Below are 22738 nucleotides of genomic sequence, written 5' to 3' on the forward strand. Positions count from 1 at the left end.
AGAGGTTGCCTCAGCCCTGTAACAGGAGGGTGCACAGATGGCCAGCGGGTGTGACGCTGTCAGACATCAGGAGGTATCGCGGCGCCCGCGGAAAACAAGGGCACGCGCCGCTCAGAATTGCCTGCTGGGCTTTTTTAACAAAGCAGTTGAAGCAGGCAGTAAAACGGTTACAATGTATCCAATCCTTTATAAACAAACCCTTTTGCTGTTTTTTTTTTTTTTAACCATCCCTGATTCTGTTACCAAGAGAAAGTTTTTGCTTTCAACCAGTCTCATTTTACATATTCGTGTTGGGGCGACAGTTCCCCCAATCAAACCTTTTAAACTCGTAATAAACTTTTCTTGAATTTAATCCTTTAAGTTTTTCTCGTTATTTCACATTCCCCTGTACAATAAAATATACTTCTTAAAAATCACTATGCATCAATAAACATCTGTAGACAAATTACATTAATAAACTTATATTTTACTCTCTATATACATGTTGGCAATGTCAAAGCTTCAAGATTCACATGGAGGTCTGCAAGACCAAGGAAATGTACACAAATAACTTACATTTAGGAAAAAAAACCAAACCAAAAGACAAAGAGTATTTTTCCACATTACTGTGGGTCACAGTATTTAAAATATTTTTTTTCTAGTTATTCTTCACAACCCCATTGTCGCAGCAAAGAACGATGAATCAAACTGAATCAGAAACAAAAAAATCAAGTAGCAGTTACTGATTTCAGTGCGGAACTAAGTCAAGTAAAGAACTACACTTGATTCTTGAAGAATATACAATACAGCGGAGGCTTCTCCAGTGCTAAGGCTTCTTCAGCATTTAATCCTTAAAACTATCATCCTGAGACGAGAAGATTCCAGTGGATATCACTTTTCAGATTTCAAATGGAATGATTCCAGTGCTGAGCTAAACCATTCCTCAGTCTATGTGAGACCAAGTGGTAAAATATACATACATCTTGATGCCACATTTCTACCTAATACTTTTTATGGCCCTGAAAATGGAAACATTGGCATCCAAACCCAAGATATTCCAACATAATAAAAAGGCACTGAGCTATAGTACTGCATGTACAGTAACATTTGTGTTTGCATAGATCAACAACAACTTCGAACGCTGCGAGGAACTAAGCGCAACCCGATAACTAAAAGGAAACATGGAAGCAGCAGGAATTCTTGCTTAATAAGCAGCGTGGGGCAAGGAATCTTTTACAGAAAACGTTCAGGCTGTCAGCGTCAGTTGTCCTTCATAAATTAAAAAAAAAAGTGTTCTTAGAGGAGTGTTTTCTGGTCAAAGAGCTGCAGGTCAAAACGCACCCAGACTTCTCCCGTTGGAACTTCATGCAGCAGTAAGTGTTTAGTCATGGGGCCTTTGCTTTCTTGTTCTGTTCTGATTTTTGCTACTGGAACTTCAGTGCGACCCAAAAAATCTGTTGGGCAAATGAATCAGAAATCTCATTAAGCAAAGACTTAAGCTTAGAAGATGTGAAAGTGTCAGGTTAAGCAGCGACGCTACATAGTGTGTCTTCAGTTCCAGAGCACTGCTCCCAAGCTTTCTGTTGACTAGCCCTCAGCCCAGTGTAAATCAGCCAGCAGTGACAAAAAGTAGTATTTTTAGAAAAAATAGAAAAAATGCTACGGAATTAGGGTGGAAAACATGCCTCTGTTTGATCTAAGGGCTTTAAAAATACAGCTCCCTTTCAGAAACGCAATTTCAAATGTTAACTCTTAGAGCTGGAGGGTCAGAGTTAAGCGATGGAACCTCTTTACAAGTCAGCTGCGGTGCTACGAAGACAATAAAAAACCAAACCCAACTATTTTGGTTCAGCCAACTTTTAACTAGGCGTATATATCATTCTTTTCACAAGAACGACGACGTTGAACCTCTACTGCCTCGAGTAGGTTTACAGTCCTGTTCAGAAACAAGACACCCTCTTTCTGGACGTTTCATATATAATTATCTTTGTGTGTTCATGTGCATTAAAAAGTTTACCATGAACTGCAAAACCAGCAGCCTCGGCTGTCCAACGGGGAGAAGCGGCCTCGCCAAGTCCCGTTACCTGACAGGAGAAAAGCCTGAGCTACAGTTACACACAGGGCAACTCGGGTCAAGGCAGCACCTTGCAAATCTGAAGTAATCCACTGTGTGTCAGAGCCCTGAAAAAGCACTTAACCTTTGAAAAAGTATTGGAAGCTACCGGCTGCCAAAAATGTGTTCCGTTTCCAAGCAAAAAAAGAAAGCTTATCAAACTGTTGCTGTGCAACAGCTTGATAATAACCTAGCACCTTATTTTCAGGCACCTGAAAAACTTCTGCTTTCGACTTCTCTGTCTCCCCAGCTTGACAAAATAATCCTTCTGTGTCTGATACAAAAGCCAGAGTGGGATGAAACCTGACTGCCCAGAGCTGCTGGTTCTGGAGGACTTCTGAACCTCTTGAGCAAGGAGACATTTTTATACATTTCTCAGGAAGGAATCATACCTACAGGCTCTCGGAACCGAGGAACGGTGTACCCCAAGTCACCAAAAAGCCTTCTTTTCCTAAAACCAATGTTCACACTTACCATCGGGTGAGAACTGATCTCTGTCAAACATGGTGATGCACAGGACATCCTGATACAGATCCTTAATGAAGAACTGGCAGTTGAAGTTCCACTTGGGATTCAAGGTGTCCTGCAGGGTCCTCGTAGTGTAGCTCTGGGAGCCCATGCTGATTTCACAATACGGGTTGCTCTTCCCTAAACACAGAACGAGCAGTGAAACACCTCTGCAGCGCAGAAACCTCCCTCCCCATCTGGAGGCGGCCTGGACACCCGTGGATGCTGCTATCCAGAAGGTGTGGGTCAGGCAATCCCTACGTGCCAGAGCAGCACAGAGTTGGTTCTTCACTCTGGCATCCACAGCTGAATCCACAATGTTTCTCCAATCGCCAGACTCCTCTCAGCAAGCCTTGCCAAACGTCGCAGGAATAAAAGTGATCTGGCACTATTTCCTTTACTTACCATTGGGCTTACAGGCCTTCAGCTCTGTTGCTTCAATCACGTGCACCATCAAGCGTCCTATTCCAGAGGTCTTCTGTGAGCGCGCTGGGAACAAAGAAGCCAGAAATCATAGAATGTGTTGGGTTGGAAGGCACCTTTAAAGGCCATCTAGTCCAACCCCCCTGCAGTGAGCAGGGACATCTTCAACTAGATCAGGTTGCTCAGAGCTTCATCAAGCCTGGCCTTGAATGTCTCCAGGGATGGGGCCTCCACCACCTCTCTGGGCAACCTGGGCCAGTGTCTCACCAAATAAACAGATTGGTTCAACTGTAAAAACTGGCAATAGATCTGAAGAGGGAGATCCTACAGGGAGACTGTGGCACCCTCCGGAAAAGGCCCTGCCCACGAGTCCGGGTGGATGAGAGGGAAATACAGAACTCGGTAGGTACCTTGATAAGCCTTTTCACGTTTCTTCTTCTCGGTTTCGATGTACTGCTCTGACGCTGCTTTGATTTTCTGGACCCAGGCAGTGCTGCAAAGAGCAATCCCTACGGTCAGGGTTGTACCAGAGGCAGGAAATTCCTCAGTATCAGCGACTCCGCCCCAATCGCTTTTGCCATTTTTTTTACCCCCACTGGGTTTCAGAGGCATCACGAATCAAGTTAGTTCAAGGACTAAAGTGATAGAGTTTTCAGATTTCATCTCATGCCACACTTCCACATCAGCCTAAATAAATGGAAGTGGAGCCGGTCTTTTATTAAAGGCTGCTGGGTCACATTAAAGACTGACCAGGACTGGGGAAAAATCTATGGGATGCAGGACTTTGCAGCCCTGGACTATTCTTCTATACAACTGTAACATCCAGGAGCAGCAGATGTGACTTGATTCCACTGCAGCAGCTTCCGCGCAAGCAGAACAAAATCAGAGAAAACTTGGAATTCAAATGAGAGTCAAACTAATGGATTTCCTGACCGAGAGACCAAACCCTGTTCCTGAACTGAGAGACCCCCATGTCTGCTCCCTGGCAACAGCCTGCAGCCATCAGCAACAAGTTTAAGCTCAGATCTGCATTTTGAGTACTCACCGCTCGTTAATGTTGTCAGTTTTAAGCGTGTAAACTCTGTCAATGTGTGATATGTGGAAAACCGGCTCATCACTTGAAGGGTCTGTGGGCATTTTCACTAGGACTTCATTAAGGAAAACAGGCTGAAAGAAAAGCAAACATCGCTGCGGCAGCGTCACCCTGACAATAAGCGGAAACTCTACAAGGATGTTTCAATACATTGTTTTGCTGTAGGGAAAATGAACGTCGAAGGACACGGGACGAACAATCAGATCACCATATAAAGGATGTGAGAAAGGACTGAGAGAAAAAACTACCCTGGCGATACACTCCATTCTGTTTCACTCGAGGAGGAACTTTGGGAAAGGGGCAGGACCGCGTAAGCAGAGCTGCAGCGTGGAGCCTGGAAATCCCGGAGATCCCACAGCTTCCCTGGCGGAAAGCAGCCCCAATACTCAAACTTATCCCCCCAGCTGCAAAACCTTGAGAACACGCACCGTGTGGACACAGGGACTGAAGTTTTGCACCTTTCACTGTTTTCTAAGAAGGACAGGTATGTTCTTGAGGATGCAGGAACTTGTGCACTCAAGTCAAGGCTCCAGCTTTTGATGTTCAAAAGCTGCTCAGGCACAATGCAGTTTCTGCCCTTTCACCCCAAAGTGGAAACGAGTGTTTATAAAACCAAGAGACAAAAGCCTGTCCTTTTCCAGGGGCTGAGCCAAACGGCATAGTGCCCGTCTGACAGCAAACGATCAGCCAGGCCCAGGCAGCTCGTCCCGGCGGGGAGAACAGCGTTCCTCATGAGAAGCCAGGTCCCACTGTACCAACGCGCCCGCGGGGCACCCTGCTTCACTCACCATTTTGTACATTTTGAACTGGGAGTTGCATTTGGGGCTGAAGAGTTTATCGGAGCCGGAAGAGACAAACTGTTTAACCATGTAGGTGAGCAGGAGGAAGTCATTGAAGAGGAAGCCGTACAGCTCCTTACTGCTCTTGGCCTTGTACAGCTTGCCACTGTGCAGGAGCTTCCGTGGTCCCAAGCAGTTTGTGAGGGAGTTGAACACCGGTTGCTAGGAGAGACAAAACCCGTCAGTAGCAGCAAGTTAATGCAGACAGACATCAGTTCCTGCTCCGGTCCACAGCGGAGGCTGCTCAAGCTGGCATCCTCTTCTGTTTTGTTTAACGAATTTAGTTACAAACGGAAAGAAGGGAAACTGTTTTATGATCTGCCATGGTATCAGCGCTGCTCCCAACTTCAAGTAGATTTAACCCTTACCAACAACACACACCCGGGTCTGACTGGATGAAGGCATTTATCTCATGGCCACTTTTCTGTTGCCCAGAAGCCGTGTTTAAGAAGAGCCCGCAGAGTCTGCCGTCAGGTCACCTCTCCCGGGTGCACAATTAGGTGATGGAACCAGGACAGACCTTCTGGGCCTGTCGAGCCCCGATTCCTTAAGCAGCCAGCGGAGAACTGTCACAACACCTCATTTTGAAGGCTGTCCTCAAAGGTGCAGGAGCCTGAACCCTCCCCTGCCTTTGAGGATCTGGCAGTGCGGGCTTCCGTGCCCCTTCTGCCTGAAGGAAAACCCTTGGAAACACACACTAAGTGAAATTCCACATAGCACCACCTGACTTAGGGCAGCAGCAGCATGGGTAGAACTTCAGAGATAAGAGTTATTATTTCTGTTCGTTTAACGGTTTAAATGGTATCAGGTTTAAGCTGATAAATCAAGATTTCCCCACTGACAAAATCATGCAAAAGTGAGGGCTCACCACATTATGGCTGTGAGCAGAAGATAATAAAAGCTTCTCTGCCGAGAGCTCAGCAGAGAATCGTGTTGCAATAACGAATGTGAGCAAGGACCCCCATTCCCCACCCCGGCCTTTCTAAAATGGCTCAGAAAAGCCGCCGCCGTGCAGCGTATCAACGCGGCTACCTCAGCAAGACCTTCGCACTGCACGTGGGACTGTATCCATTCCAGCCTGTCCGAGTTCTCTTTCTCACGCACGCCTTCGTTAACTTGAGAGCACAGCTCCTCCGCACGCTCCAAGGCAAGCTTGAGGTTACTGTGATCGGGGTGATTTTCTGGAGTGTTCTCTAGAATCTGGTATGGACCAAAAGGGGAGAAATCCAGACAAGACCAGAGGTAAGCACAGGTACTTCTCCGCACTCTCAGAGAAGTCCCCATAAAGGGACAAGGCTTTTTTTTTTTTGGCTTTTGCTATCGAGATCAAACTCCAAAGCGTTCGCTTACGAAGCCTGGCTGAGGGTACTCACACTCTTTATGAGCAGAGGGTAGCGGGTGATTCTCTGCATAGGTTTCAGGAGGAAACTGGAGAGGGGCATTCCTTTGCAGCGAGGGTCCAAGGCAAGTTTCTATGGGGCAACCCAGAGATTAAACACAGACACCACATTACTCATCAAGAAACAGCTGCCTCACTGCGCTGAAAACTGAAAATTGTCTGATCAGATTCATTTTTCCAGGCGTTCCAAGAAATCTTAGATTTTATGGTAAGCAAACAATACTTGTATCTAGAACAAACAGGAGAGCCGCCGCTGTCACTGTACGCGGATGCCACTGTACGCGGACGCTTTGCCAGCGTAAGCCGCCAGATCATTGTTCATGCGGAATCCTTAGATTCAAAACCGTTCCAGCTTTTATTTTCACATTACAGGCTCTGTGCACGTTTTAAAAAACACAAAGCAATAAAAGAAACAAACGCCTGATGTCGACAGTTCCGGCATTTCTCTTTTCACGGCCTCCAAGCCCCCGCATCAGCTGCAGTATGGCAGCAATTCCTGCTTTATTTCTGCAGCGTGCCTGGCTGTGACGCTCGCGGCGCACCTCTGGCCCCGCTGCCACCCCACCGTTCCGACACGCTGCACCCCCGCTGAATTAGAAGCACGTTCAGGGCAACAGCTTCTTTTATTTCAGCTCCACAGACTCTTACCCCTTCGGACAGCATGAATTTTTTGGGAAGGTGCAGACGCTTTGCAGGGTTAGCGTTACACTGAAGCAACGAGCAATGGAATGGGAAGTGGAATAATAGATCAGCTAGAGAGAAAGACAGGTATATAAATAAAAAGCGCACACAGCGTTAACTATGGTCATCATATAAATACACCTTGGAAGGCTCTTAGCTACTTTTGCAAGATTTTACTCTTTTGGGTTATTTTGATCTGGTCGGTGCCGGTTAGACGGGCTCCTGTCATTGAGGAAAGGAGAAAGCACAAAAGCTACTGAATAAGATACCTTTAAGTAGTCTTTGAAATCAGCATCTTCATCGGTTTTCTGCTGCAGCAACGAAGCTCCGTTAAGCTGGCAGCTGCAGAACCGAATGTAGGCCTGCATGTGGGAGAGCTCTGCTGCCAAGATGTCCCCAATCATCTGCACTGGCATTTTTTCTCCTCCCGTTTTCTTACGCACTCGCAAGGCTCTGGAGAGGAAAGAAATCACCATCCAACTTGGCTGCCAAGTCTGCGAGGCCAAAGTCAAGAAGATCCCTACAACATCCATCTCTGAAAGGACGCAAGCCTGCGAGGTGAATTCCCTTACGCGGCACGGGCGCTTCCAGGTGGTGCAGCAGAAAAGGACCTGGGGGTGGTGGTGGACGGCCAGCTTAACATGAGCCAGCAGTGTGCCCAGGTGGCCAAGAAGGCCAACAGCATTCTGGCTTGTATCAGGAATAGCGTGGCCAGCAGGAGCAGGGAAGTGATGGTGCCTCTGTACTCGGCACTGGTGAGGCCTCACCTCGAGCACTGTGTTCAGTTCTGGGCCCCTCTGTACAAGAGGGACATTGAAGTGCTGGAGCGTGTCCAGAGGAGAGCTACCAGGCTGGTGAGGGGTCTGGAGACCAGGGCATATGAGGAGAGGCTGAGGGAGCTGGGCATGTTTAGCTTGGAGAAGAGGAGGCTGAGGGGAGACCTCATTGCCCTCTACAACTCCCTGAAAGGAGGGTGGAGAGAGGTGGGTGTTGGCCTCTTCTCCCAGGTGAATAATGACAGGACCAGAGGAAATGGTCTGAAGTTGCGGCAGGGGTGGTTTAGGTTAGATATTGGGAAGAATTCCTTTACTGAAAGAGTGGTCAGGCACTGGAACAGCCTGCCCAGGAAGGGGGTTGAGTCACCATCCCTAGAGGTGTTTAAGAAACGTCTAGATGTGGCACTTCAGGGCATGCCCTAGTGGCAGAGATTGTAGGTTGTTTGGTTGGACTCGATGATCTCAAAGGTCCTTTCCAGCCATGAAGATTCTGTGATTCTGAGCCCCAAGCACCACACGCTGAGCCGAACCATCTGCCTGATGGGTCTGCGGGACTGAGACTCTCCTCAGAGGCTTCTGGGACAATCGGCATCAATCTCTACATTCAACCAGCATCCCGTTTCAATGAATTATTAGCCACTTTGTCTCTCCAAAGTTTATTTTTAGAGAACAGAAGGTTGCTTTGCAGAAAACTGGGAAGAACGCCTCCCATGCGGATGCTTTTGTGTAGGCTCTGTTTCTAAGGTATTACAGCAAATGTGCGTCTGTTCTTGCTGTTTATTCCCCTCTCTCTCATAAAACTTCTTTGTGAGGTGGTCTGAACGCATTTAGCTGTTCCGAATGCACGTGTGCACAGGAAATAATCAGCAAGGACAGAAACATTTACAGGAAAACCAGAAAACTTCCTGGGGAAAGGAACAAGAGAATAAAGATGAGGAGAAAAACATCAGAATGTGGGTAAGTACTCACTTCAGTAGCTTTGTATTTGACATGATGAGTTCCTTCCAGTTAACAAAGATCAGCCCCATTTCTCCTTCTGTGAGACAGCCCGAATCAGCCATCGGTTTCTGAAAAACCTGCGGTCAAAAAATTTGAAAGGTGAGAGATTCTTCAGAGAGAAAAGCAGCTCAGCCTCTTGGTTAGCCTAGCGGTGATTCTGCTTTTTTTGAACGCTCAGTGTCCAGCTTCCCAGGAGAAGTTAAAAGCAATTCCTTACTAGCGCTTGTGACAGCTGTCGCTATTTTTCCTGAGCGCGTGACCTCATTCTGACACCGCCGTCACCATTTGTGACGCAGGGACAAGCACTGGGACCCGCAGGCTGAGCGTTCAGCAGAGCATTCCCATCATTTCGGAGTCAACTGCTCCACAAACTGCACTGACGCATCACACCCGTCCCCATCCCCAGAGCGCTCACAGTCAACCTGCGTCCAGAGCTACAGCTTCTTGCGGGGACCCTCGGCACAAGACCTCTGGCCAGCAGAGAACCCGTGTACCTCAGGCTGTTTAACATCTTGAACACTTCACCACAGAGCTGTTTTACAGAGAGAGGTCCCAGACCTCCTAATGCCGGCCAGTTCCTGCCCTGCCCACTGAGGTGGTCTGGCCTCCAGAAATAAAATCGGAGACGAAGGCAGATGATAAACTTTTATGGTGCTTATACAGCTTCTGTCATGAGCCTGGGCAGCTTTGGCAGACATCCCGGCCTGGCCCAGCATCTTTACACTGAGCCCGAACACCTGAGAGCAGGATCATAGAATCATAGGGTTGGAAGGGACCTCTGGAGATCATCTAGTCCAACCCCCTGCCAGAGCAGGGTCACCCAAAGCAGGTGGCACAGGAATGCGTCCAGGCAGGTTTGGAATGTCTCCAGAGACGGAGACTCCACCACCTCTCTGGGGAGCCTGTGCCAGGGCTCTGCCACCCTCAAAGGAAAGAAGTTCCTCCTCATGTTTAGGTGGAACTCCCTGTGCTCAAGTTTGTGCCCGTTACCTCTTGTCCTGTCACTGGGCACCACTGAGAAGAGCCTGGCCCCATCCTCCTGACACCCACCCTTTAAGTATTGATAAGTGTTGATAAGGTCCCCCCTCAGTTGTCTTTTTTCCAGACTGAAGAGACCCAAATCCCGCAGTCTTTCTTCATAAGAGAGGTGTTCCAGTCCCCTCATCATCTTGGTGGCTCTTTGCTGCACCCTCTCCAGCAGTTCCCTGTCCCTCTTGAACTGGGGAGCCCAGATGTGGAACGCAGGAAGGTCCTTGTAAGACGATGGCTTTCACAACGTGAGGTTTTTGCCTGGTGAACAACCACATAACGCTCGCTAGAAAGGGAAGCACTCACACTTTCTTCCTCTCACTTTTCACAATTTGTAACGATCCCTTTATCGCTATTATTCAGTAGGACAGAGGTGTTCTTTTCCCAAATGCATCTTCACATCTGAGACATCTCACCTCTAAGACAAGCTGAAGATCGTCCATATACCTTTCTTCCGTCTGAATGAGTTCGTGAATGTAGCCCTGCCTCTTCCTTTCCATTGGTTGCATAGTGTCAAGGCTTTGGAGATCAGCACACCCTACAAGAAGTAAGCCAGTAGTTTAGATCCCGCTCAGGCCATCAGATCTGAGGAATTAACAAAATTGCATCAACACACACCCGCCGACGGTTCAGCCTATATACACACACGGTGGTTCTCTTTAGAAACCCTGTCCACAGCAGCAGCGGGTTTCAAAATCGAGTGATGCACTCATCAACCCCCTCCCCGCTTTCTGTCATTTTTTAGTCTGTCACCTTTTATTTCTTCTAACATCCCTTGTTTTTGTAATGTGATGCCAAAAAAGAATTCCTGACTTCCTGCCGCTCCATTTGTCTGATGATTTCTCTCATCTCCTCCCCTTTTCTGCCACACCGTTGTCAAGACTCTGGTTTTCTCTTACCTTACACAATGTCCTTCGTGAGATGAAGTCATCTAGAACGTGTCTGGGTCTGACTTAGGACATTGCACCTTTAATCTCTACCCCATTTCTAAAGCACCCTGCCTCCGCGATTAATTTATGATACGAACCACCAGAACAGATTTGTAAAGTTATAACGCATAGTGTTACAGTTGCGTAACTTCACAGTTGCACAACTGTTTTTCTCGTTTAGAAACAGAATGAGCCTGAAATACGTTGAATTGTGTTTATGCATCAAGTCTGAATAATCACAGTCATGCACGGGAACACACAGCCATTCAGTGACACAAATCGCAATTTTCGGTAATAACATGCAGACCCTGCAGCTTCCCGCGGCGTTTTCTCTGCTGACACACGTTAGTAAGCACGACAACGATGTCTGAAATTTAGTAACCAAATCGAAAACTGGTAAAAAGGAAGCGGTGAATATGTTTAGATGGGTAAAGGGGAGCACAGAAAGCCGAACCCCGACGCCGCTGTTAGCCCGCGCGTGCCAGCAGAGCACTGCAGCGTAGCGGGGCGGGGGAAAAGAAAATAAACAATCGCGGAGCGTTTGAGAACATACATCTACTGTTTGATGTGACGGCATCAGGTTTTAATACAGCGTGACCTGTGGATTTTGCAGGAGAGCAGAAAGGACGTCGCAGGGACTCATTTAGATCCGGCATTTCTAGAGGAACGAGGCTTTTTGAAAGTTTACAGGTGTCGGGAGAGGCAGCGTGACCTACAGCACGGAGGTACTGTGCTAACAGATGGAGCACCCGAACACACGTAGGACACTACACCACCACTTTATTCATGTCACTAGAACACACCCCATCCCTGGAGGTGTCCAAGGCCAGGCTGGATGGGGCTTGGAGCAGCCTGGTCTAGTGGGAGGTGTCCCTGCCCAGGGCAGGGGGGTTGGAACTGGATGATCTTCAAGGTCCCTTCCAACCCAAACTATTCTGTGATTCTATTCATCGCCAACGTATAGATCTGCTCATGGGAAGGCTGCTCTAAATAACGAAATGAAAATGAGTCGGTAATAAATCTGGGGGAGGGGAAGACCCAAGAAACACAAAACATTTGGCTAAACTTGATGTGACAATGGCTTAGTGGGCACCTCATAGGCTTGCGCGCTTCCCGCTGGCCAGGCATCGAGCTGCTTCGAGGGAGCAGCATCCTTCAGCGACAGAGAAACGCTTGTCAAATGGAGTTTTATGACACCGAAGTATTTTAACGGGGAAACCCTTGGAACAACACAAAGAAGTAAAGCAATAAAGGCAACAGCTAGATTTAAAATCAGGACTTTTCAGTTCTGTTCTGTACCCTTAAGGAGGATCACAGATCTTAAGCTTTCTGACAAGATTTCAAAAAAAATGCCACTTTTTATGAATAGATCCGGGATTGCAGCTCTTTTGATCGTGCAGAATGCTGCTTCTGGCATTAGATGTTCCCAAAGTTACACTCAGGCCAAAATTAGATGAGAAAAAGGAGTAAAGTTACAGATCAAAGCGATTCCTATCACGTTTGGTATCTCAGTCCATCAGGATGGACCGCGTGTGCTACTTCTGGATTCCGGCGTCATTCTTCAGTCCGTACAGGACTGAGTTTCAGCCCACCCGGTTCCTACGACACGAAATTTCAGGATACTCAAGGGCTTCCACAGTAACCGGACTTGATTTGTCCAGACTTTGAAATCTCAGCTTTGACCACGTGGTTTTCTCTTCTAGTGGAAGGTACGGCCCTGCAACAACAAACGCAGGGAGGGACCCACGCTCCCGTTGCTGGTTGCTTCTGTCACAGCTGTTAGAACAAAACAACCCACGCGCTGGGATCTGCGGCTGCCTCATGCTGTCTACCTAAAGTTGAAGCACACACTGGAAGGAAAACAGGTCTTTTTTTATACACCTAAAATAGACCTCGTTTATAAGCTCATTATCAGACACAAAACCGCCGTTAAATTAACTGGCTCCTGCACTAACCTTGTGTTTGGACTTTGGGATGAATGGATGAGTGCTATTTTATATTTAAATACGCACTAGTGTAAACACCCCAAATTTTGATGGGTCTGATGATACTGGTATAAAACCATAGTACGCAATCCACACATCTGATTTTAGAGGGCGAATTCAGGCATTTGGATCTGAAGGGAAGAAAGGCGAACAAGATGGAGAATAAAACAACCCACCTACTGCATTTGCCAACGTTTTTTTTCCAAAGTGGCCACAGCAACCCACGGGCTCACTGGTACGGAAAGGGTGGACCCACATCTCTACCCATTCTCCTCCCACATTCCTGTTCCCTCCTTTCCTTGCATCAGTTCTGGCACTTATCTGACTCCCAGCTCACACCCTGGCAGCAAACGGATCCCGAGGGGGGAAAACAAAGCAGTAGTTTTCTGCTAGTTTAGCCGCCGGGAATGCGCGTGGAAGCAGTAAAACTGCCTTTTTTTGCCAGCAGACAGCTGTTGGTTTGGCTTCTGCCTTGTGAAGCTTCATCCCAAGCTTCCCACACAGCTAAGGAAAAGCAACGAGGTTTTGGGAGCGCCTGCAGAGGGGAATCGCAGCTGCTCACCTCCCGCTGTTGCCTGGGTAAGGGGTTTTCATTCCCTTGGGAGGGCAGGCCAGCCTGCCGCTTCCGCCGCGGCTGCTCACACAACCTGGGGCACCACCTCCCAGCTCCCTCCCGAGAACAGCATGGGACGGGGCGAGCAGTGGGTGCCTGGTACCTTTGAAACTTCGGGCATCACAAGAGAGCGATGCCTGCTCCAACCGCGGTACCTTTCCGCGATACATCCCGCTCTCCCAGACGAGGAAGCGGCCGTCTCACAGGGGCAGGGAAAAACAAGCCGGAGAGTTTATAAACAGGAAATCCCAGTCTCTAAAGTTACAGTTAAAATTATACCTCCCTCTCCAACTATAGCCGAACAAGAAACACTTTCTTCCTACTAACATAACCTTGCAGGAAAAACTACTGAGGTTCACAGTTAAAAGATGTTCTACTCTGCAGGAGATTCAAACACCTGAAAAACACGGGGGCGAAACCCCTTCCAACTACTGCCAGAGTTTGGGTTTGTGTATGTTCAAGGGGAAGAATGACACTTCCTGAAGAAACCTTCCAACGGAAGAAAGATGAACGAGATCTATCACCATTTCAAAAAACTTCAATTTTTTTCTTTGTTAAAAAAAGGGGTAGCGAATTAAAAAGTCCTTCACTTAAAAGTCAATTCCAGAGAACTGAGGTAAAAAACAGATGGATAAAAGCCTTTGCAAGATGCCCAGATCTGCTCGGGCACCAAGCGCTTTGTCCCCTTCCCCAGTGAACTTTCCCACTCAACAAACAATGAAAAAACACATTAAAAATGACAACTCTGGAAAGACATCTTAAGCCTCAAACGTGAGCTGGAGCACTTGCCCTGAAGGATCCATCTCTACCAGGGGCAACACTGCTCACCAGTGACGCGGTGATCACCAGTGAAGGCTATTCAGGGGTAAGAAGTGGCCTCCATAAACTGCACTTGTAAAGAACTAGCGGGGCTTGTTTAGGGTTGGGGGTTGGTGTTTTCTTCTTTGGTGTTTGTTTTTTTTTAAATTATTATTTTTGTTTGGTGGTTTTTTTGTTTTTTGTTTTTTTTTTTTTTTTTTTTTTAGCTCCAGGCAGTTGATATGGCTGGAAAAAGCAGCTAAGGTGGGTTTTTTTGCCTGTCTTAGCCTGCCTCTGTTTTCCCAGGCTACCATAGAAAGACTACATCTCACCTGGGGTACCACAGGCTGGCAAGAAAATAGTCCCTTTAGCACAGCCGGAGAACAGAGCGACGGTAACAGGGGACATCACCCCCAGCCATTTACAGTCTCTGCAGGGCACACAATGGCTAATCCACTTGCAACCTGCTCCTGGCACTGCCCGTGGCTGCCAGTAGCCTCTCTGCCTACTGAAACCACTGAGAGGAATTAATCCAAGAAATCTGCCACCGCGGAAAGGCCGGTTTCCATCAGGCCCTGGGAAACATAATAAAAACCTTTATCCAGTCTCCCCTGATGAGTCAATGCAGCATTCTCTCTGTGCTACAACGGAAGAAATTTTATGATTCCATTTTCAAGAGGTAAAAACTTAAGTCGCCCCGTCGCAGAGCCAGGTAACATAACGCTCGTACCAAGCTATTCCGATGGGAAAAAAATCCTCCCCGGATGGACAAAGAAACCACAACAGACAAACTAGAGCCTTTTACGTGTCCCTTTAATAAAATACATTTGCATAGTTATCTTACAACTTTGTTTAAAACCAAAGGTGAACAATTGCCCCATGCTAAGCATAGCCTGCATTTGCATGTCGTAACAATCATCCCCCGACATTAATACTCTAGCTTGAAAAGAACAACAGAAGAGATTTTTAAGGCAGCACACACCGTTACGTAGCAGTTTTATTAGTTCATTACATTAAAGTAGCACGACCCTGTAGCAGCTCCCAACACAACTGCAGGCCAAGGGTTGTCGGCATTCCTACGAGCAGACTTATTTACAGGTGTTTTCAACCCGACCCAAGAAAATCACCCAGGGATACGATCTGGCCAAGCATCGAGATGGCATAAATATTCAACGACTGGTAGGAGATGCTTCCATTATTAGCACGTAAGGTTTTTAATCAAGCTTTATGCCTTCTGCACTCCTACCTGTAACATTATTAACATTGACACTGCGATAGCGCTTTGGATGCTCTCTCAGCCCTCCGCCATCAGCGACCCCTCGCACACCCCAGCCCTGCAACCGGGGCTCGGTGGTGGCACCGCTTTCTCGCGTGGGTCCTACTGCTGGGTCAGGAGCTCAGCTCTGCCAACTACGCTTGTGTAAAACCACACTTTTGGAGTTGGTTAGTCCATCAGGCAAAGCAGACAGTGGCAAAATTAGGAATCGTTTCAGTACCTGTTCTTATGCATTTACAGCATTGATACTGTTCTTCTCCCCAGCTACCCCATGGCTATTCTCTGCTGGCCCACGGGAAACAACATGAAGCCAGTATTCTGCGGCAGACAACAGCAGATTTTGGCTTTCCTGTCTGGCTTCAGCTTTAACTGTTCACCTTGTGTGGCTCTGAGCAACGCTTAGCCTCTCAGCTCTTCACTGGGGACCATCAGTTCAACAGATAACTCTATTTTCCACTTGTCCTTAGTTCCAAAGCCAACCGTTTTCACCCAACTAAGGGATGAACGCTTTAACGCTCGTTTTGCTCGGCTGGCTGGGACAAGAGCTGAACGCAACTCCACGAACTTCTATCAACCAGGGAGTGGATTGCACACAGCCAGAGAAAAAGTAACATTTTTGAAAGAAAAAGTCTGATTTAAGCCCAGCTTCTAGTAGCTACACCTCTTGAGTGATACAGAACAGTATTTTAAAATAATCTTGTCTTTCCTATCGCTGATCTGATGTACACATAGTGTTCCCTCCCCACCAGTGTGCGGAGGAGAGCAGAGCTCTCGGGTGATCGTGCTTGAGCTGTGTGAGGCAGACTTCTGCAGTAGAGATAAATACTGAAGGCAGGGACTACGTCTCTTTCAATCACCGTGATTAAGGTGTATTATTATTATTATTATTGTTACTACAATTCGAGAATTTAGAGTGTAGTCGGGTAATACTGGAAGATGAAGAGGGAACCGTGAAGGCTCCAAACGCTTCATTTCAATACTCATCAGTTCCAACGGAGGGGCGGCTCTTTCAATAATTATCAATGCTCACATCTACCTTCCCAACCGTCTTTCACACTCCTTGTGTGAAACCTTACCTAATACTACCCTCAGCTCCAATTGCATCAGTTAAAAAATGGGTAGAATGCCAGTTGTTTTTGGAAACTGCCGTGTAACTATTCCCTAGAACATCCCAGATAGGATGTGAAGTTGGTTTTGATTTTTAAAAAGACAATTAGTAGCAATTAGGCATTCAAGGAAAACCGTCGCTGAACATTGGGAAGTCGGTTTGGCTCAAATCCCACAGGTTAACGGTGCCTTTTAGAAATGGGGTAATTTCTAAGATCACCTAATTATTAGGCTACAGTGAGTGACTTTGATGCCACTGGTGTAGCACAACACGCTTCAGGCTGTATTAAACACGCTTTCAAGGTCAGAGATTCAGAGAAGGCAATTCAGAGTTATTCGCATATTTTAGTAGAAAGACTTAAAATGTAGTTTCATAAGGAAATGAAGTCAGCTAGAATATTTGAGGAATTATCTAGCACATTATTTGCCTACAATAACATGATTTCATTCTATAACAAAATACTGGTTTAGACAAAATACATCCAGAATAAAAATCCATTTGTAGTATTACGTAGGCACACTGCTGTAGTCCGTATTGCACAAAAGATATCTCTCTGAACTAAAGGGCACATATACATTATTTGATCAAGTATATTAAATACTTAACATCTCACTCTCTCTATAGAATTTCTGGAGAAAGGCTTTTAAATCTCTGCCACTGGACTAACCTTGTCCTGATAGTACCTTCACAACATTCATATATATAGGTATGTAGTAAACAGTGTTTTGTAAACATTGCTGATTGCATAAGTGACCTTTGCTGTTTCGTAACCAAGTTCAGGAAAATAACTAAATTAAATACCATGTCTACCAGGTCTCTCCTGCTGTGAAAGGAGCACGGAACTATTCAATCAGGCAAGGAGTCTGCTATTAAGTCGATCCTTTTATTTACAGGGGTATCGGGGTTATAGCCCTGGTCCCTCCCTCTCCCCAGACTAATAAACCCTGGGCGCCGTTACTGCGCCATACCCCTGACGTGCCATAACCGTACCTTTAAGGACCACTTTTGAGCTGAGGAGCGTAGTTCCATTTTTAAGCCCAAATGCTCTGCCTTCAGCTCCAGGTGTCTGTTAGTGTTTCTTTTCTGGCAACATTTCTTTATCGAGGTTACCTATGTATTCGCCTGCTAATTTATTTAACAGAAAGAAGAGCGGCAGCTTTCAGATAGAATTTACGTTAAGTCACCGCAGACCGTAGCCAGATAAAAACACTGTTCAGTACCGTTAACTATTTAATGAAGAAAAGGGGCAGGGGAAGGGCTGAGTAGCACAGAGACTGTGTAAGTACTTACTGCAGTAACGAGTACGTGTTTGCTGTTTGCCAGAACTGAAAGCAAATACGAATGATCGGAACCAGGTATTTAACAGAAGGAGGTCATTTAGGGATAGGACATATTGAGCCAAAACAACCTGAATTCCTGCTATAGTATTACTGCGAAGGAAGAAAAAAATTAAAATATCCTCCACCCTATGCTTAATAGTTCTTTCCCCAGTTAAAAAGGGTATTTAAAAGGCTGGATGGACCACACCAGATCTAAATCTTAGATCTCGTAGCATGTTTGTAATCACAGTGACTATCAGCAGCAGAGACAGGTAGGGTTTGTTTTCTGCTTGAGCCTTGTAGGCTGCCAAATTTTCAAAGCTCAATATGTACGAGATTCAATCAAGTCCATTAGAACAGTAATCAGCAAACATTTTAATTCTGCAAAGTACGTACATTACAACATTAAAAGAACACAACTGCCCGTTCAAAACAGCTCAGATAAACTGTGCAAATAGTGGGTCTTTGTGTGTCTGCAATCCCACCATGCAAACGATAACTTGATATGCATGCTAATGATCTGCCATTACCAATGCCAAACAAAAATGCTAAAGGAAACAAGAATGAACAGCAGTGAAAGCCACACAAAGACCCACTATCCTTTCTGCTGTTACAAGTCCACTGTAACGGTAGATTATAAGAAAACCCACAAAACTCTAATTTCTTGACTGGATCTAACGTTCAAACGAAGCAAAAGGATTGTGTCAGAGATACGTGAGCAGGGCTGGCCACCCTGCCTCCACGCTACAGTCAAACTCGGATAGTGGGTCTCTGAGGTGCTTTCACACTGGAAGACAACATTGGGTCCTAAAAAAAACAAAAAAAAACAAAAAATGAAGGATAAAATGAACATAAATTTGAAGAGTGAAACATATGAGTTCTATGGACAAAGACAGAACAACACCAAAAAGGTCAGAAAGGAATGACTAACATTCAACTTTCTGAAAACAGACATCACGAGCTTCTGCTCCGGCAATTTCATATTTATAAACACACACAGTTTTAAGTACTTGCGACCAGCCACCACCGACTCTGAAAAACATCTGCAGCTGATTCACCTGAAGAAAGTTTCTTCCCATGGAAGACTTTTGTTATGTAGAACTCAACAACGCAAGGTCAAGCCTTAAAGGTTTTTTGGGTTTTTTTTTTGTTTGGTTTTTTTTTTTTTTTAAAGGCAATGGCAAAATTCCCTGAGATTTCAACAAAGCCAGGATTTCTCCTGAGAAACTTGTAATGGGACATGAGAAAATCAGATACTTGTACAGAAAAGCCTCACTGGAATTTATTTATATTGGCACAAAAAAAAATTAACCTGTCCAAAGCCTGAAAAGAAATGACACCTTGTCTCCAGTAACATGTGTCCGTGAAGTAGGACGTACCACATCACTCGACACACCCGTCAGAAACCAAGGTCTCAGGGCCGAGAAGAGGTGCTGCAAAGTCACCTTAAAGGCAGAGGTATGAGGTGGGCTGCAGCTGCACGCACCCTGCGGGCGACCCAGCGACTATTCCACACCCCAGGGCTTCAACCTGGAAGCTTTACCACACCTCACTGACAACGATCAAACAGGTTTCGAATTACAAAATGACTACGTCACTGTGAACTAAGGGACTGACTTTGTGTTCGATCCTTGCTAAAAGGGGGAAAATTCTGGAGCTGTTGAGTCAAATCTTAGAACAAATTATTCATCTTCATGTGTTAAAAAAATGAACGTGGACCTGCAACATGCAACACCTCAAAGCCACTGATACCACAAACTCATAAAGAGAAGGTACTTGGCAGTAACTAGAGAACTCCAATAACTGTTTTCCATATGGAGACACAGAAATGCACCTGCCACGAGCATGTTCGGAAGCTGTTTTTTCACTACGAACACCCCTGAAAAATCAGTCAGCTTCATTCATTAGATAGCGGTGGACAGGAATTACTAATGATCTTTTGTGCATGGAGATAAACTTCTGGAAATACAGATCCTTGTTGATGAAAGGGCAGGACTTGCCTCATGTCTCTAACGTGTCCCATCTGTAAGTAAGGTCTGAGGAGGAAAAAATTAGGCAAATCTAGTGGTATTACTACAAACACCAGGAAATTCACACTGTCAACATACGCGTGTCAAGAACAGTCTGCAGAGAGAGGATCTGTTCCCAGTCTAACCAACTTTTGCCATTGCGCTGTCAGAAGGCAGAGCGGGCAGGTTTAAATGGGAGGTGGAGGTGCTTACGGGGACTACTTGGAGCTCAAGTCTAAGCGCCTGAAGGAGTAACTTAGGTGCCTGAGGAACTGCAGCAACGCTGGGCTACGAAAATTAAAAAGAGCGAAGAGAAACAATAATTATACATACATTAGAGTAGAAAGAACTGGTAGAAGATTCAGCTCTGTGAAAGACCAACGTAACCAAGGGAGAGGAGACCTCTCAGATCAGATGAGCTAGGAGGCTCTGCACACTGAGCACAGGTACATCCACGCGGCTGAGTCATCCAGCTCTCGGCAAGAACGCCTCTGAGAGATGAACAGAGCTCTAACACTAAGAGACAGCCAGCAACCGAGTATGCAGATGTAGCTGGAGCATCTGTCTTGCCTCCATCGGAGGGACGTGTGGGGAGAAAACTTCAACTACAGAAAATACAGGGACAAGGCTCAGACCGGTCCTATGGGTAAGAAGAAAAACTGAAAAAAAAAAAAACATCTCGCTGAAAAAAAACAACAGATAAGGAGAGAACAAGTTTCTAAGTGAAACTGTTTAAGGCTGAACTGGCTGAAATGACAAAATTATCTCCAGGCGATCAGGAAGAAGCGTAAAGGGGTAAGTGCACCATGTCTACCTGGCCTTACACAGCCCTTGGGAAGAACAGGGAGAAAACCTGGTAGACACGTCTTAGACAGGTACTGGCAATACACAAAAGATCTGACCCTGAGTGGTTGAGCAAGCACTCAACAAAGAACAGAAGATTATGCATGTTCCTTTACTTTAAATCTATAGCTATTTATATTTTGAAACCTCCTGCATATCTTATTTATTCTTTATGAGGAGTCCTATTGCTGTAAGGACTGCTATTAAAATGTCATTAAATCATGAATAACTCCAATCATCACCAAGGTCACTGAGAGCACGACTCTCAAGTATTTTGTGTTCTGCAATCACCAGAACTCGGCTGTATTTGAGAGACCTGCTGACAGACCTAGGACACCCTTCCTTGAGTTTTTTCCTTGCAGAGACCCTGTGGCAGGATGCGCAGCTACACCGACAGGAAAAGTTGTCTTGTCAGCACAGCTTATTCTCTTCAGAGAGCTAGTTCAGCAACCTAAGAGAAGAAACATCTCGCTGACCTAAGTTTATGGTTTAGTGGTGGACTTGGCAGTGCTAGGTTAATGGTTGGACTCAGTGATCTCAAAGGTCTTTTCCAACCTAAAGGATTCTACGATTCTAATTTCCTTCTTTGCTAGGGAAGTTTGCCATTACAGCTATAACTAGTAAGTCCCAGGAAAGACTCTGGGTACAAAGGTGGTCCATATAACAGAGTTTAATTTAAGGGAAAAGCAGAATTTTCCAAAGCTGCAAACCTATTTGAGTAAACCCAATCTGTCTGCTCCCTTTCAAATACCATTACGTTTGACCGTCTAGAAGAGGCAGGGGGAGAAACTGCTACTCTTCAACAGAAACATTACAATACTCAGATTAACAATTCTTTTAAAATATAACACTGCATTTTTAAAATTATATTCTGTCATATCTCCAAGCTGGTCCCTAGAGGGCCACATCAACATTTCTGTGGGACGATTCCTTAGAGATTTCTCAAGAATACTAGTGAGAGTTTCTGCACTATATTTAAATAAGAGCAAAAATTATTTTAAAGGGAATCCAAGCAAGTTGGAAAGTTCAATCGTTACATCATTAAATATTTCTCTGGTTACAGAAGAATGGTACAGCACTAGCTTACTGCTAACTCAACTTACCAGCTCCGACCTCACGCCAATGGAAAGCAGCCCAGCCGAAATCTGTGTAACAGCATTTGCACAGGGCTGAGCTTGAGCTAACGAGCCATGTTGATTTTGAGCAGGCTCTGGACTTTAAGCAGGGTTTTCCCCTGCAGTTTCCAAATGCCTATGTTTTAATATCATTAAAAAAAAAAGTGGCAAATCCCAGCACAAAACTGATATATAAACTAGCTTATTTGAAATACTCAGAGAATTTAAAAAAAAAATAAAAATTCAACACATTCTTCATTCACCAATAGGTGGATTTTGTTAGTTAAGCACCAGTAGATCTGCTTCACACCAAACACATTATTTCTTCGACAAAAATTTCACAATGATGTACAGATGACCTGCTGCACATCTGCTCATCTGCCTGCCACCGGCTGACCTTTATCAATGTACTTTCAAAGGAAAATTCTGTGCCAAAATCTGATGTGGATGGAAATATTTTTACTTCACGACATTGAAATCTGAGAAAAAGACAGGCGGATGACATATCAGCAACCAGTGAGAAAAACTGAGTCATCACATCAAATGCTTCCAATTACAGCGTGATCTCAGCACTGCTTTTGTTGAAAATTAGTGGTATGTGTAATCATCTTGCACTTACCACACTCAGCTCCATAAGTCTAAATGCAAACACACCTGGTGTGATAAGCTAATCTCTCTATCATTTTTGAAAATGCAGAAAGTTTTAACATGCAGCCAGAATCTTAGTTTTATAGCCCATCTGGATTTAGCCAATGCTACTTCTTCAAAATTGAGATTTTTGTCTCTATTCAAATAACGAAACAAACACAAACTTTAAAAGGATCATTTCAACGATTTAGATACGCCTAACGGAAAGAATGTTAAGGTAAATCTAAGTGCAGAAGTTTTTGACACCACAGCCACAC

General features: G+C 45.5%; 1 protein-coding gene across 4 annotated transcripts in view; it reads right to left on the minus strand.

The window, feature by feature from the left end:
* Positions 1–4: 4 nt before the first annotated feature.
* The window catches only part of ITSN2 (intersectin 2), an 88522-nt gene continuing 65788 nt past the window's right edge, over positions 5–22738 (minus strand). For 3 of the 4 annotated variants that reach the window (XM_063330577.1, XM_063330579.1, XM_063330578.1), the window contains 11 exons: positions 10255–10376; positions 8780–8886; positions 7304–7487; positions 6328–6426; positions 5987–6154; positions 4904–5116; positions 4068–4189; positions 3433–3515; positions 3005–3088; positions 2567–2740; positions 5–1433 (listed from right to left, as the gene is read on the minus strand). In XM_063330577.1, the coding sequence (XP_063186647.1) occupies positions 1276–1433; positions 2567–2740; positions 3005–3088; positions 3433–3515; positions 4068–4189; positions 4904–5116; positions 5987–6154; positions 6328–6426; positions 7304–7487; positions 8780–8886; positions 10255–10376 (1514 nt within the window). In that variant the 3' untranslated portion in view covers positions 5–1275. Of the gene's footprint in view, positions 1434–2566; positions 2741–3004; positions 3089–3432; positions 3516–4067; positions 4190–4903; positions 5117–5986; positions 6155–6327; positions 6427–7303; positions 7488–8779; positions 8887–10254; positions 10377–14958; positions 18674–22738 lie in introns of those variants that run through there. The other variant, XM_063330580.1, reaches the window with a different exon arrangement.

Source organism: Chroicocephalus ridibundus, chromosome 3 (assembly GCF_963924245.1).
Source record: "Chroicocephalus ridibundus chromosome 3, bChrRid1.1, whole genome shotgun sequence".
NCBI classification, from domain to species: Eukaryota; Metazoa; Chordata; class Aves; order Charadriiformes; family Laridae; genus Chroicocephalus; species Chroicocephalus ridibundus.